At 53.2% G+C, this 16,022-nt stretch overlaps 1 protein-coding gene and 1 pseudogene across 1 annotated transcript; one reads left to right on the forward strand and one right to left on the reverse strand.

Moving 5' to 3' along the window:
- Positions 1 to 16,022, forward strand: part of LOC137457129 (zinc finger protein 585A-like) — a 182,306-nt pseudogene that overhangs the window by 99,212 nt on the left and 67,072 nt on the right.
- LOC137457145 (olfactory receptor 14A16-like) lies at positions 13,065 to 14,024 on the reverse strand. Its single transcript, XM_068168944.1, has one exon. The coding sequence runs from the start codon at positions 13,995 to 13,997 to the stop codon at positions 13,065 to 13,067; it is 933 nt and encodes a 310-aa protein (XP_068025045.1). The 5' UTR covers positions 13,998 to 14,024.

Below are 16,022 nucleotides of genomic sequence, written 5' to 3' on the forward strand. Positions count from 1 at the left end.
AGCCCTGGCTCCTGGACAGGCAGATCCTGTCCCTCACTCACCCCTCAGGGCTCTTCCTGGAGCAGTGAGATGTGGGCAGGACCAATCCCAAGGACAGAAATATGGCACAACCCCTGACAGACTCCTGAGGAAGGACAAGGAGGCAATGAGGCCCCAGGGCTGGAAGCAGGATTTGTCTCCTCAGAGGCATCAGTGGCACAGACCACAGCCAGAACCAAAGGCAGGAAGAGCTTGGCTCTGCCAGGAGCCTTTCAGCTCTCCCACAGCCCTCTGTCATCTGCCCCTCAGGCTGTCCTCTGCTGCTGCATCAGCTGAGCCTCTTTCCCTGCAGGCTGTAGTCACCCAGCCAGCTGCCCCACCTTGCTGGCACCTTCCTTTGCTGCTCTCTCTCCATCCTCCCTGGCTCTTCTTTGCAACACAAAGCCCTGACCTGGTCCAGGGTGCTGCTGGGTGACATCTTGCACCACAGCACTGCCCTGGTAGTGACATTTTTTCCTCCTCATGTCCAGCCTGAACCTCTCCCCCTCTACTTTGTGGCTTTATTTCTTTCTCATGCTGCTCTTCACTAGTCAGGAAATCTTATGTCTCCTATCACTCTCAAGCTACTCCTCTACTCTTCTCATTCTCCACACCACTGGGCTCAGGGGCTTCAGCCACTACCTAGTGGTCATATGTCAGATGCCTCCAAATCCCTGCTCAAAGGACAGTGGCTTTAAGCTGAAAGAAGGGAGAGCTAGATCAGACATAAGGAAATAATATTTTATGATGAGGGTGGCAGGACACTGGAAAAGGTTACCCAGAGAAAGGGAGAAGAGAAGGTTCTGAGGAGACCTTGTTGTGGCCTTCCAGTACCTGAAGGGGGATACAAGAAAGCTGGGGAGGGACTTTTGAGGGTGTCAGGGTGTGATAGGACTGGGGGGAATGGAACAAAACTAGAAATGGGTAGATTTAGATTGGATGCTAGGAAGAAGTTCTTCCCCATGAGTGTGGTGAGGCACTGGCACAGGTTGCCCAGGGAGGTGGTGGAAGCCTCATCCCTGGAGGTTTTTAAGGCCAGGCTGGATGTGGCTCTGAGCAACCTGCTCTAGTGTGAGGTGTCCCTGCCCATGGCAGGGGGTTGGAGCTGGCTGATCCTTGTGGTCCCTTCCAACCCTAACAATTCTGTGATTCCTCATCCCTTGAAGTGTCCAGGATCAGGAACTCTGAGCAACCTGAACTGATGGAAGATGTCCTTCCTCATGGTCATGGGTTTGGATTAGTTACTCTTTTAGGTCCCTTCCAACCCAAACCGTTCCAGGATTCTTTAATTCTAATATCCCCAAGGCCTTCTCCACAGGGCTGCAGATACCTACAGACACCATGGAGGTGCTTTCCCTTCACCTAGCCCCCAACAGCCTGACAACAAAGAAAGAGTTGCCATTTTTAGGACATGAATGGCCAGGGCTTTGGAGAAACAAATCAGGACCCAAGTGCACCTCACTCAGGAGAGGAAAGCCGCAGTGAGTTCGACTGAAGCAGGAGGATAATTTGACACAGTTAATGAAGCTGATGGACTTCAGCAAGGTGCAAGAGAGATGCAAACAGGTTCAGTTTGGTGTCAAGGTTCACTCTGTTACTTAAAACATGGATATCATACACAAAATTCCCTGGATTTGGGGTGGAATTAGAATGATTGTGACAGGAAAATCTCAGAGAGATTGGGAGTGAAGGGGGTCAGGGAAGCCAAGCTCTTCCTGCCTTTGGTTCTGGCTGTGGTCTGTGCCACTGATGCCTCTGAGGAGACAACTCCTCCTTCCAGCCCTGGGGCTTCATTGCCTCCTTGATTGTTTCCTTGTCCTTCCTTAGGAGGCTGAAAGGGATTGTGCCATAGTCCTGCCCTTGGCATTGGTTCTGTCTGTATCTTAATGTGCCAAGAAGAGCTCTGAGGGGTGAGTGAGGGACAGAAGCTCCCTTACCAGTGTCTGTGGGTGAGGGTTTGACCCTTTGCATTAATGGAAACACCTCCAGGTTTAGTCAGCATCAGAGACATCTTCCTCTGCTTGTCCTGACCTATCAGCACTGCTTCCAGTTCGCTGCTCTAACCACAGCCTGGAGACACTTTCCCAATAGTGTCCATCACTATTAACACTACAGGAAACTTCTGGATGCAATATTCCAAGTGTGGCCTCACCACAGCAGAGTAAAGGGGGAGGAGAATCTCCCTCTATCTGCTGGACAACTTTCTCTCAATGCACCCCAGGATCCCATTGGCCTACTTGGGCACCAGGGCACATTGCTGTCCCATACAGAACTTGTTATCCAAAGAGACTCTCAGGTCTCTTCTCCAGCAGATCACCTTCCAGCCTATACAGCTGCAGTTTATTCTTCCTTCCCAGATGCAGAACTGAGCAGGATCATTGGACAAGATGATGTGCAAGGATCTCCTCCACAAGTGTACCAGGACAGATACAGCAGGTCCTCTGCGGAAGGCTTCTCCACTCAAAGCCTTGGTAGAAAATCTCCCAGATGCATCTGGTGAAACTTTGATCTGCTCAGGCTCTGGCCACAAGGAGGCTGATGGCTGAGTGTGCAATCCTGTGCTCAGTTGTGTCTCAGGAACTCACCATTCAGTAGGAAGCCAAGGACTGGGAAGGGGGAGGTGAGGCTACTTCTGCCTCCTGAGAGGATTGGCCAACAGCAGGAACACAGCTGGGAAAGGGACTGTGAGGTCAGCTGTGTCTGCAGGAGCTGATAGGGCAGCCCTGGGTCCATGGCTGGCAGATGGGCACAGTGATCTGTGAAATGCCCTCTGCCAAACGGCCTGGGCTGACTGCAGGAAGGAGCTGATGGGTTGGTTGCTGTGTCTCTGCTGCCTGAGTACCTGATGGGACAGCAGCAGGCACAGGGCTTGGTGCTGTCTGTGCAAGAAACTGCAAGGCCAGCAGCCTTGGGAGCTCCTGGTGAGGTAGGAAAGAGCAGGAGAGAGGAACACTGCCAGATGGTGCAGGCTGGCAGGTGCAGCCTGGCCATGAGGAGCAAGAAACCTCTCTCAAAGGGCAGTGCTGTGGCCTGAGAAGTTCTCCAGAAGGAGTCTGGGATCAGCCCTTCTCTTTGTGTCCCAAGGAGCAGAGTGTGAGTGTGAGCAGGTGTCAGTGAAGGCATGGAAAGGCCAAGGTGGGAAGGGAGATGAGGGTCTGCAGCCTGCAGGGCAGGAGAAGCAGTTGTGAGACAGTGCAGGACAAAGCTGTGGTAGAGCTGGCAAAGGGCAATGGCAGTGGTGGGAGTGATGAAGAGAAGCCAAGGCTGTGCCCTCTTGACTCTGGCAATTCTCTGCCCCCAAGGCCTGTGAGGAGATGTTGTCCTAGGGCACTGGGAGGGCCTCCCTGCCTCTGTCCACAGCCCCAGGAAGGCTGGGGACTGTCAGGCCCTTGTCCTTCACTCAGCATCACAAACCCTACAGGGATCCTAAAGGAAGGCTGGAGAGGAACTTTTCATGAGGGTGCCTGGCGACAGGAGAGGAGGGAAAGGTTTGAAGGTGAGGAAAAGGAGGCTTAGACTGGGTCTTAGGAAGAAGTTCTTCAGTATGAGGGCTGTGGGACTCTGGAATAGGCTGCCCAGGTAGGATGCCCTCTCCTGAGGGTGTTGAAGGCCAGGCTGGATGAGGCCTTGAGCAGCTGAGTCTATTGGAGAGGCATCCCTGCCTATGGCAGGGAGGTTGGAACAGATGAGCTCTGAGGTCCCTTCCAACCTAGGCCATGCTATGCTGCTATGAAACCCACACCCCACCCCCACTGCACCTGAAGAGCCTTGACCCACACATGTGGGACAGGATCTGCCTGCCCAGGGGCTGTGCTCAGGCCTTGGCCTTTGTGCTGCAGAAACCAGAGCCAGAGTTTGCTCTCCTGCACTTTGCCTTTGTCTGCTGCAATCACAGCCTCTCCTGAGCTGCTCTAACGAGTCCCTGGGGAGGCTTTGGCAGTAACAAGCCTCAGTGAGGCCAATCAATGCTTCAAGGTACTTTGTGTTTTGCTTCTTGCTTCTTGCACAGTTTCTTCACTCTTCTCTCAGTACCTGAGGTTCATGGAATGATTCCCAAGTGCCCTAAGAAGCTCTTTGTGTCTTTGTTGTTGACTTCCAGATTTCCAAGTGCACCTCACAAAGCTCAGATTTTGATGGTAAACTCTGATTCTTTCTCAGATGAGGGCAGAGGTGACAGCAGCATCCACCAAGCCAGAATGATGCAGGCTGTCTGCTCAGGAGGTCTGGACTGGGAGGAGAAGCTGTCCTTTGAGGGCTGACATTGAGTGGACAACTTTGCTCCCCAACCTCCCCATTGCTGTCCCTGCCCACCTGGGCCTTACATCCCTGCTCCTTGCATCAGACTTCTCCACTTCTCTCTGCAGCTGGAGCTCACAGCTCCATGGCACCAGCTGCCCCCTGCTCTCCTTAGAGAGCTGCCTGCACAGAGCCACAGAAGAGTTGTTGCTCTTTGGAAACAAAGCAAAGTCAAGGCTGAGAAAGTTGCCTCAGCATTCCAAGCCCTCTGGAATCATCTGCTCAGCACAAGCTGTCTCTCAGCAGGTTGCCTGTCCAGAAGTGTGAGGCTAAGCCAACAAGTTCTGCCATGGCTGTGATTTGTCAGCCAGTCAAGAGTTCTTGAGAGTGAGAAGCAGATGGAAAGGTTGGATCCTAGCAGCCCTTCCTCATGAAGCAATGTGCAATCCCCAAGGTGATTCAGCAGAATGTGTTCTAATCAAAGAGCCTCTGAAGCACAGAGTGGATAAGGACAAGGCTGACGCTGACTGACTGCAAGGGCTCCTGAATTCAAATCTTTCTATGGCTGTGCCTGGAGAGAAGCACCAAGCACACAGACACAGGGACAGAGCTGGCTGCCTCCAGTGGAACATAGAGCCCCCAAGATGGTGTCAGCAAAGATGTCTGTCCAAAGACACAGAGAGGTGGAGAAGTGGCTGGCAGAGAGGCTGTCCTGGAGTTCAGTTTCCTTCTGCTGGAGCTCAGGGAAAACACTCACAAAGCTTCAACATTCTCAGAGGATGAGACCTGAGCCTGGAGAAGTCTGACTTGGTGCAGGCCCTTGGTGCAGGTTGTACCTGAGAGATGTCTGACTGGGGGAGATGCTGGACACAGCTGCTGTGATCCAGGAGAGCTCCAAGGCTCTGGCTTTAGGGTCACTGATTTTAGAGGGGGAGATCATTGACTTTCATCAGGTGTTTCTGTGGTCTGGAGAACCTTGGATGCTGAATCATCCTGGGATCTTTTGCCACTTGCACAGACCCTGAAGTTTTTGACTTTCAGAGTTTTCTATTAGCTCCCTGTTGACTGTGATCCAAGCACAGATGCACTGAGCTGGCAGGAGGTGACCAATCCCCAAGCCACAGGGAGAGAAGAGCAAGGCTGGGAGAGCCCTGGTCAGGGCTGAACCATTCCTTGCAGGTCAGTCCTCTCCTCTGAACCCTTTGCTTCTCTCTGCCTGGGCTCATATCCTTCTCTTCTCTCCATCAGTCCTGCTCCTTTGTGCTGGGGAGGAGCAAAGTTTGCAGATCTGCTCCTTGGAACAGGCCAGAAGGTAAAGAACCCAACTTTGGAACAGTAGCAAGATCCCAGGCTCCAGCTGGACCCTGAGCATCTCTCAATCCTCTCCAGACCCTCTTCCCAAACCACACTTCACCACTTGTGGATCTCTGAGGGTCATTTGCTGTGATGGGAATTTAGGAGATCATCTCCCTGAGCCCCAGGTGGTCAGGTATCAGTTGTAGGGCCAGAGGGGGATGGTTGGGATGGCTTTGTCCTGGGGGTGTCAGCCCCATCAGCACTACAACCAGGGGACTCAGCACAGGAGTTAGGGCTCTGATCCCTCCATTGCAAGAAGTCACACACAGTGTCCTTACTTCTCAGCCACTCAGTCCCCAAGGATTTGCCCAAGAGCACAGGGTTGACCATTCCTCTCAGCAGCATGGCCTCCTAGAAGGACCTGGACAATATCTTGGAGGAGAAGAATCACCTGAAGAATAATTTGGAGGAGTCAAAGCTCAGCCTTGAGGAAGAGGAGAAGTAGTTGATGAAGACATGGATGAGGGCAGCGAGGATGAAGTATATGAGGATTAGGAGGCGGAGGAGGGCAATAATTATGAGGAGGACAAAGGGGATGATGTGGAAGAAGAGGGGGATGATATGGAGTAGGAGAAGAATAAAGAGAAGGAGGAGGAAGATGAAGAGGAGGAAGAGGGCAAACCCATATCAGCCCCTCTGTGCCACCCAAGCAGCCACATCAGTACCTGAGGGTGAGAAGATCTTCCCACCCATCTTGGAGCTGCTAAAGCCCCACTGACCCCTGCCCATGACCAGCCCTATGTCTGTGATGACTATGTCAAGAGCTTCACCCTCAACTCCAACCTCATCCAGCACTGCTGCGTCCACAGCCAGAAGCAGCTGCACCGCTGAGCTGTCTGAGGCAGGAGCTTCACCCAAAGGTCCACCCTCAACCAGCACTGCTGCACCCACACCAGTGCCAGCCCTTCCCCTGCACAGGCTGCAGCAAGGGCTTCATCTGCAGCCCCTACCTCACCTGGCATATTCACCCCCATGCTGGTGACCAGCGTGCCCCAGGGGACACAGCAATACTCCGACCCCAGCACTGCCAGGCCAAACGTGACCCCCCTGGGGGGCCTTCTCCAGCAGCTTGAACTGCAATCTCCTCCTTTACACCTTCTTTCCTCAGAAGCAAATGTGTCCCTGTCCTTCTCAGCACCAGCCAGTGCTGAGGAGAGTAATGACAATGCTGAGTCAGCACAGCCACTGTCACCACTGTAGCTGGGCTGGGATTTGGCTGCTTTCCCCCCAACACTAGGGGTTTCCTAGAGGTAAAAGAAAAACCTCATCTAAGGATAATGCCTAATTATAAGGGAAACCCCAACCCTAATAAAGTATTGTCTTTGGTTGGTTTTTCTTTGATATTTCTGTCCCAAAAGGCCACTTTTGGGGATATTTCTTCCCCAGGGCCAGGGATGAAGCCATGTGCCCGCTTCAGGGAGGTGTCCTTGAGGGGTCCTGGGAGGGTCTTGAAAGTGAAGTGAGGAAATCAAACTCAGTGCCTCCCATAGCCATTCAGCAGTATCCTTCACTAACCTGCATGGACATGGAATGCTCACTCCAAAATGTACCTGTGCTAAAAAGGTTAACCATGGTCCTCATCTAGGACTCAGTAACACACAAGCATTAGGAGGATAAAAACTTATTTGATAATATCCTTCCATGTCTTGGTCTTTGCTGCCACCTGCTGTCCTTTTAACAACATTGCAGTCCCCATGTCTTCTGTCTTGTCATGTATTTTTCCTGTTGGTCCTCTGCCAATCCCACAGAACTGTCCTCCTCTTGTTAGTGAGGCCCAGGGGTGTGAGAACCCAGCCTGCTTTCCAGACTCAGCCTTATTTCTCTCTCTTTCTAGAGCTGCCATCTGCTGCTCTAGCTCCATTTTCTCTCCCAAGATCCAGGTTTACTTTCTTGATGTCAGAAAGCTAAGCTCTGAACCAGTGGGAGAGTTTCTAACAGTTAGTGAGAAAGTTAAGAAGCCTCCTTCCTTCAGATGTCCTGCTGAGTGTTCTGGGACAGGCTCAGGTGAGGGTCAGTTCTGAGAGGCAGAGTTTAGGTTGTGGCTGGGTTGAGGCCTGGGGTTAACACCCAATGGTCAATGCCAAGGGTAAAGGCTAGAGGCAGGATGGGCAATGGGGGCAGAGTCAGGGTCAGGAATGGGTTTGGGAGGGGCTGAGCTGTAAGCAGTGAGGTGAGGGATTGTCTCTGCTCCACTGCATTTGAGAACGGGACTGAGTAGAGAGGATGGGAGAGGCCCAGGCTGTACTGGGAGTGCAACCTAGGATCCAGCCTGTACTGGGAGGTGATAAAAGCATTCAGTCTGTAATGGGAGGTGTGTCAGTTTCAATTCAGACCCTGAGGAGACTCCCACACAGTGGGGGAGGGCTGGGTGGGGAGGGAGGGATACACTTCCCTGACAAGGAGCCCTGCACCCATGCCTGGTGAAGGAAGACAACGACCCCCTGATGAGAAGCAAGCTGCAGGGCTGGCCAAGAATGGATCTTGATCAGATTCCTGATGTCTTCTTTTTGTCTTGTCTTTCTGGGCTTGGATGCTGCTCACTGGACAGTCACTGGAAAATGAGAAACTCTCCAGCAGAAGTTTCCAACCTACCACAGCCTGGGACTGCAGACACAGTGCTGTTAGGTCTGCCCTATGAACTGTTTCCAACTAAGGCAGCAGCTGAGCTGACCACAGACTCAAATGCAGGAGGAGTGTGGTTCACAGCTGCATCCACCCACTGCACGAGATGCAAATGGCAACAGAAAGCTGCAGTGCTGGAGGTTGGCACTGGGAAGACTGTGACAGAGGAAGGTGGTGCACAGGTAGAAGCATTGCCCTGCACTCATGCTGGCAGCAGAGAATGGTGCCACTGCTATTCACACTGATTCCTGTGCAGCCTACAAGGATGCCACTGAATGGATGTGTCAGGGGGCAACTAATCAATCTGGAGAGCTGGAGACTGGCCATGATTCTGAGAAATAGGTCACTCAAGACCCTCAAAGGTAGGATGGGTCAAAGGCCATGCCCAGAAGGGAAGAGCTGCTGCAAAATAGAACCAGCAGACAGATCACCCAGCAAGAATTCCTGTGGTGAACAATGAAGGGGGAGATTGAGCAAGATTGGCTGAGTAGCTGCACATCAGAAGAGGCCACCCAGGGAAGGCCAACCTCTATTCTGAGTGTCAGCCTCAAGGACAGTCAGTTTGAAACAATTCTTACAGCTTGTTCACAATGTTGGGTAAGGCTTAAGGCCAACCACCCAAACCAAGCCTCTGCCCAACACACCAGACACAAGAAGACTCTGTGGAGTCCTTGGCAAATAGATCCTGTTGGCCCTTGGAAGACCTCTCCTGGGAAAAGTTATGTCTGGGTAGGAGGAGAAGTGGTTTCAGGATGAACCATGGCCACAGCTCTCAGTACTGCCACAGGAGCTCAAAGGAATGAAGCTCTGGAGAAATGGTTCAGCATTCTACCTGAGCCTGAGTGTGTCCAAAGTGCCAATGGATCACACTTCACAGTGAGCACAGTGCAAGACTGGGTGCAAGGAGAATGAATTAAAGGAGTGTTCCCTACCCCATATTATCCTCAGGCTAATGGTGTGGCTGAACAGACCAATGGTCTTATTACAAGACATGCTGATAGCTCAAGGCACAGCTGGGATGCATGGTTGGCAGAAGCAGTTTTTACAGTCAGCAGCTGATGAGGAATATATGGAAGCCCCAAAATTCAAACATTTAGTCCCATGGAACTAGTGATGGCTACTGCCCATGGACCTGATGGACAGAGGAGTGAATCCCTACCACAGCTACAGATAGCCCAACTTGTACTAATGAAGCTACTGTCCATTGGCATTGTGCCCATGATACTGGCAAAACCCAGAGGCTTCTATGCCTGGGAAGCCTTGGATGGGATTGGGATTGGGCAGGGACAGCAATGGGAAGGTTGGGGAGGGTGAGGAGCAAAGTTGTCCATTCAATGTCAGACCTGAAGGACAGATTTCCCTGCAAGTGCAGATGTCCTGGTGAGACAGCCTGGGTCAGTGTCACTTGGTGAATTATCATCTCTGCTCTGAACTGAAAGCTAACAGAATATTCTACCTTTGATATGAAATAAAAAATTAAGGAGCTTTGTGAGGAGCACTTTGAAATCCTGAAGAAAACCACAAAGACACAAATAGCTCTTAGGCCACTTGGGGATCATTGCCTGAGCCTCACACACTGAGAGGAGACTGAAGGAATCTGCTCAAGAAGTCAGAAGCATAACAAAAATTCCTTCAAGTATTAATTGGCCTCACTGAGGGCTGTTAGCAACAAAGCCTCCCAGGGGTGGTTAGGGAAGCTCAGTGGAGGCCATGATTGAAGGCAGACAAAGGCAAAGTGCAGGTGAACAAACCCTAGCCTTGGTTTAGGAAAGAGAAAGGCCAAGCTCTGACCCTCAGGCCTTGGAAAGGCAGATCCTGAGAGCCTCCAACAAGAACTTCATCTCAGCAGCCACGGTGGCAGAAGCTGCTGCCAGAAGGAACAGGATCAAGACCTTGTCACACTTGAGCCTTTCAACCCTGCCAAAGCCCTTGGCCATCCCTCCTGCAGGTTGTGCTACACTGTCCCATGCCTGCAGCTCTTTCCCTTCAGGCTGTTGACATCCATCTGTCTTCCCCAGCCAGCTCTCCCCGTGACATTTCCACCCCTTCACTCAGGGCTCTCCACTCTTGCTGCCTGTTCCTTGACACACAAAGGCAGAAATGGGCTGTGCAGACTCCTTCTGGATCACCTCTTGCACCACAGCTCTACATTTTGAGTGACATTTCTTTGTCCTGGCCTCCAGTCTGAGCCTTTAAGTTGCACCTTCTGAAGGTTTCCTTCTGTGTCCACAACCAAGAAAAGCTCCATCACCTGACACCCCCCCTTCAAGCAGGTGCACATCACCCCTGAGCCTTCACTTCACCAGGTTAAAGAAGCTCAGCAGCTTCAGGTTCTAGATAGAGACTCCAGACTCCATCCAGACATTTCCTGTAGAGCTTCTCGACTACCTCTCCATTGTTCCAGATTAAGGAACTCCCCAGCCAGACACCAATATTGCAGATGTGGTCACAGCAGTGCTGAGTGCAGGGCAAGACAACCTCTGTGTCTGGGTGGCCACACTCCTGCCACAGCCCAGCTGCACTTGGCCTTCTGCACTCTGCTCAGGCTCTGCTCCATCCCAAGCCATTTGGAATGGTCCCTGGCAGAGACCTTTCTGCCTGGGCACAGAGCAGAGCCTTCAGCTCCAAAGCAACAGTCAAGGTACCACCCTGCTGCTGCCTTTCTGCTTGGCAGGCACAGGGGATGGCACAGTCCCCAACCCAGCCCTGGGCCTACCGCTGGCCAATGGCACAAAGGGATTGGAGTTTGCAGTGACCTCACACTCCCCTCATGGCCATGTGGCTCCTTCTGCCCTAGTTGCTCCTCAGCCATCACTGATGTCCCAGTGATGGCCCAAGGCCTCAGCCTGCTGCTGGCCTGGCAGCTGGGCAGGCACAAGAAACCTCTCCAGGGCCTTCTAAGGCAGGTCCCTGCTGCTGCCTCTCAGCTTCTCCAGCAGCCACAGCCAAGCCCTGTCCCTGCTGCTGTCCCCTCAGGCCCTCAGGTGGCAGGAAGGTGACAACCCACCTCCAAGGCTCTTCCTGCAGGGGCCACCAGGTGCTTAGGGACAGGGAGTCACATAAGTCCCTTGCCCACCACATGGCTTCTCTTGCCTGCTGGGGCCTCTGGCAGCTGGGAGGCTAAAAGCACAGAGCCCAGGCAGGAGTCAGGGGCAGCCCTCTCAGCTGCTGCAGCAAGAAGTGACATCCCAGTCCCTTTGCTGCCCTATTCCTGCTGCTGCCTTATCAGCTGCTGAGCCAACAGTGAGCTCCCAGCCCCTGCCCAGCCTTCTGCCTGCTGCTGTGCAGGAGATCCTGAGGCACAGCTGAGCTGCCCATGTAATTGCCATCCATCTGCTCCTGGTGTTTGTGAGCTGCTCAGCCACAGACCACCTCCTGCTCTTCTTCCAAGGCCATGAGGCTGCTTGGAGAGTTCCCAGCTCCTGCCATGTGCCAGAGGCCAAGCAGAATCCCTCAAGAATGGGAGGGGATGCAGGTGAGGAGACAGAGCAGTGGATGGAGGACTTGGGGCTGAGGTGTCAATATTGGGGCTGAGGGCTCAGATCTGTCCTTCAAGTCTGTGGTTCAAGCCAAGGCTGAAGAGAGGCTTTGGTGTCCTGCTGAGGGTGCTGGGTAGGGCTGAGGGGAGAACCAGCTCTGAGTTGCACAGCTTGGGCTGGGGATCTGTTGAGGGTTGGGGTAAAGGGCAAGGCCTCAATGCCAAGAGTAATGGCCTGGACCAGGGTGAACAATGATTACAAAGTCAGGGTCAGGGGTAGGTATGGGAGAGCTGAGGTGGGAGGGGTGAGTTGAGGGATGAGTTCACTGCCTGTGGTTTAGAGCACAGGACTGGTTTCAGGGGAGGAGCAGGGTTGGTGGGCACTGATTAGAGTGTGAGGGGTCCAGGCTGTACTGGGAGGCAAACAGAGGATGGAGTTTTTATTGGGACAAGGCCTAATGTGTATTTGGATGGATTAAAGGGATCCTGTTTGGACTGGGGGCAGGGCCCAGACAGTACTGGGAGGGCATGAGGGTGTGCAGTTTGTACTGAGATGGATACATTCAGTACTGGGAAGGGAGCCAGGGGATACATTATGTGCTGGGATGGGACAAGACTATAGAGGAAGAAGACAATATGAGGTAGCTTTTACAGGGATGAGACCACATCTGTACTGGGAGGGGATAAAGGACTAATATTTGGGCTAAGTCTATAATGGAAGGGGGTCAGGGTATCCAGTTTGGACTCTGAGAAGGTGCAGTCTGTAATGGGAGGGGCTTGGGGTATGAAGGCATGAGGAGACCTCCTGTTCTGATGGCAGTGCTGCTCTGGAGCACAGCTCTCTCCCACAAGCAGCCCTGGACTCTCCCTGCCTACAGTCCCAGCACTGCCACACAGCAGCAGCACAGTGCCCAAGCTGCCAGAGCACTCAGGCCTTGCCCCAGCACAGAGGCTCAGCAGGAGAGGGTGGAAGGGAAGAAAGAGCAGCTGAGGACAGCCCAAGCTCTGGGGCTCCCTGGCACTGCTGCTGTGCTGGGACTCTGCTCCTCCACCTCTGCACACAGGCACTGCCCTGTAGCTCCACAGAAGCCTTGGAGGAAGGAACTCAGAGAAACAACTCCTGCAGGGTCCTTTATTGTGTTGAATGCACAGGGAGCACAGCTCCTCATGTCTGCAGCCTCTGGGCCACACCAGACAGGACAACACTGAACCAGAAATGGTCTGAAGAAAGACATTTGTGTGGGAACAACATTCTCACAAGGGGAACAGCACCAGCAGCAGCCAGAACTCGAGCAGCCAGGCTGGGCCTTCACTGAGTGACATCAGAACTGCTCTGCAGGAGAAGACAAAGAGTTTACTGCTTCTGAAAGCATCCAGGGATCAGTTGGCTTAGGGCAGCCTTGAGCTCCTGGTTCCTCAGGCTGTAGATGAGAGGGTTCACTGCTGGAGGCACCACTGAGTACAGAACTGACACCACCAGATCCAGGGATGGGGAGGAGATGGAGAAGGGCTTCAAGTGTGCAAAGATGCCAGTGCTGAGAAAGAGGGAGACCACAGCCAGGTGAGGGAGGCAGGTGGCAAAGGCTTTGTGGCGTCCCTGCTGAGAGGGGATCCTCAGCACTGCCCTGAAGATCTGCACATAGGACACCACAACGAACACAAAACAGGCAAATAATAAACAGGCACTGACCACAATAAGCCAAAGTTCCCTGAGGTAGGATGTGGAGCAGGAGAGCTTGAGGATCTGGGGGATTTCACAGAAGAACTGTTCCACAGCATTGCCCTGGCAGAGGGGCAGGGAAAATGTATTGGCTGTGTGCAGCAGAGAATACAGAATCCCACAGGCCCAGACAGCTGCTGCCAGGTGGACACAGACTCTGCTGCCCAGGAGGGTCTCATAGTGCAGGGGTCTGCAGATGGCAACATAGCGATCGTAGGACATGGTGGTGAGGAGAAAATACTCTGCTGCAAGCAAGAAAAATACGAAAAAGACCTGAGCAGCACATCCTGCATAGGAGATGTCCCTGGTGTCCCTCAGGGAATTAGCCATGGATTTTGGTACAGTGGTGGTGATGGCACCCAGGTCAAGGAGGGCGAGGTTGAGGAGGAAGAAGTACATGGGGGTGTGGAGGTGGTGGTCCCAGGCTATGGTGGTGATGATGAGGCCATTGCCCAGCAGGGCAGCCAGGTAGATGGCCAGGAAGAGGCAGAAGTGCAGGAGCTGCAGCTGCCTTGTGCCTGAGAATGGCAGGAGGAGGAAGTGGGTGATGGAGCTGCTGTTGGCCATCTGCTGCCTCTGGCCATGAGGCACTGTCAGAAGAGAAGGAGACAGTGACAAGTCAGAAGAGAATTCTCTCAGCACAGCCAAAACCACTCCCCACAGACCCTCCCCTGTCACACAGACTCCTGCTGCTTCTTCTCAGGGACTGGAGGCTGGAGCACTGCTTGATCCTGGTTTAGGGTAAAAGGCAAGAGTGGGAGAGCTCCCCATGGACTCTCTGTCACCCTGCTCTGCACCTCAGCTGGAGGGTGACCATGCTCCCATGTCACCCTGAGAAGCCACCAGACACTGCTGAGAGCAGAGGGATCCACCACACAGCACTCAGTGTCTCAGTGTCTCAGCATCCCACTTCTAGTCCAGGAGACACTTGGCTCAGTGTCCCCTGGAAGGCAGCACAGACTGGATGCACACCTCAAGGCCACAGCCAAGGCATGACCATGGCAGCTCCTGCATTCAGGTCATTGCCAGCCTCACAGCCTGCACTACCCAGAGCTTCACAGGCTGGAGGACAGCTGGGACACCTCATTGCTGTGGCTCCACCTGCACAGAAGATCTCACAGTGTCTGTGCCTGACTCTGCAGCTGAGGCTTCCATGCCCAGAGAGCCATCAGCAACACAAAGAGCATCTGAGGCAAGGAGAGGGACAGACAGACACTCAGGAAAGCCCTCAGGTGAGGAGTGTAGGCACTTGGTGAGGTTCCCAGTAAAGCTCTGTGTGATGGTTTAAGAGGCTCAGCCCCTGCTCTAAAGGTACCGCTGAGTTTTCCTCCTCACCAGCCAGGCCAGAGACAGTGGAAGCAAAAATTCAGGAGAGGAGAGACTGGGCCAAGAATCCCTGGCCTGAACATAGTCATGGAAATTGCCACTGGAAATGATCTGGACATGAACTGGAGCTGAGAGCAGCCCTGACCCACACAACAGCCCCTCCACAACAGAAAGACCCTGCCCTTCCCTGCCCTGCCCTGCCCTGCACTGCCTTGCCCTGCCAAGGGTGACTCCTTCCAAACACAGCTTCTCCCCAGAGCAGCATGAAGAGCTCCCTGGGCTGCTTGAGATCTGAGCCTGGCAGGCAGCAGAGTCCCTGCCCCAGCACACAGCCCCAGCTTTAGGAGATGCCTCCAGGAACTGCAGCTGCACTGCCCTGCCACCACAGACTCACCCTGTCAGCAAATGCAGTGACTTCTCCTCCAGTGAGCTCTCAGCATCCTCCCAGTCCTGGCTGCCTTGAAGCTCTCTCTGCCTTCCTCATCTCACTGAGATGCCCTGGCAGTGTCCTCAGCCCTGCTGTGTGGTGCAGAGGTGCTGCTCCTGGCCAGAGCTCCATGCAGCCCAGGAGCCTGGCCCAGCTCTATGATCAGCCCAGGGCATTTAAAGGAGCCCTGTGGTGGCTTTGGTGCCAGGTAAACCTCAGGGACTGAGAGGAGGCTGATGAAACATCTCCAGAAGTCAAAGTTAGAGTCAAACTCTGAAGTTTCTTGTAGTGTTAATTGGTTCCACTGGGGGACACTACAGGGAAAGTGTCCTCAGGTTCTGGTGAGAGCAGAGAACTGAGGCAGTGCTGACAGGTCAGGACAAGCAGCTCAAGGTGGCTCTGCTGCTGAGTAAACCTGGAAGAGCTTCATTGATCCAAAGGGCCAAGCCCTGACCCCCAGCCCCTGGCAAGGCAGATCCTGTCCCTCGCCTGTGGCTCTGCTGGAGACAGTGGGGAGTGAGGGTGAGCAGTGAGCAGGGTAGGATCTTGTCAGGTTTTGCTGTGGTTTGCTTGCAAAGAGACAACTCCTGCTGAAAAGTAATAGAATGTACCTTTAAAAATACTTTTTATCAGATGCTTTGTGCAATAAAAACCTCTCCAGTTAGCTGAAGAAACCTTGGCAATAATTAGAGGTTCAGCAGTATTTAATGAGCCCCATGGAGTATTTGGGGCTGGTTACATCATCCTTAGGTACTGCCAGGAGACTCTGCCAAGCTACTGCCAAGAAGCCTCTCAAAAAGTCCAAGTCAGAAGCAAACTCCAAAGTACCTTGAAGCACT

This window comes from Melanerpes formicivorus, unplaced genomic scaffold (genome assembly GCF_026170545.1).
Source record: "Melanerpes formicivorus ecotype bairdi unplaced genomic scaffold, bMelFor1.0.p_v2 SCAF_160, whole genome shotgun sequence".
Classification (NCBI taxonomy): Eukaryota; Metazoa; Chordata; class Aves; order Piciformes; family Picidae; genus Melanerpes; species Melanerpes formicivorus.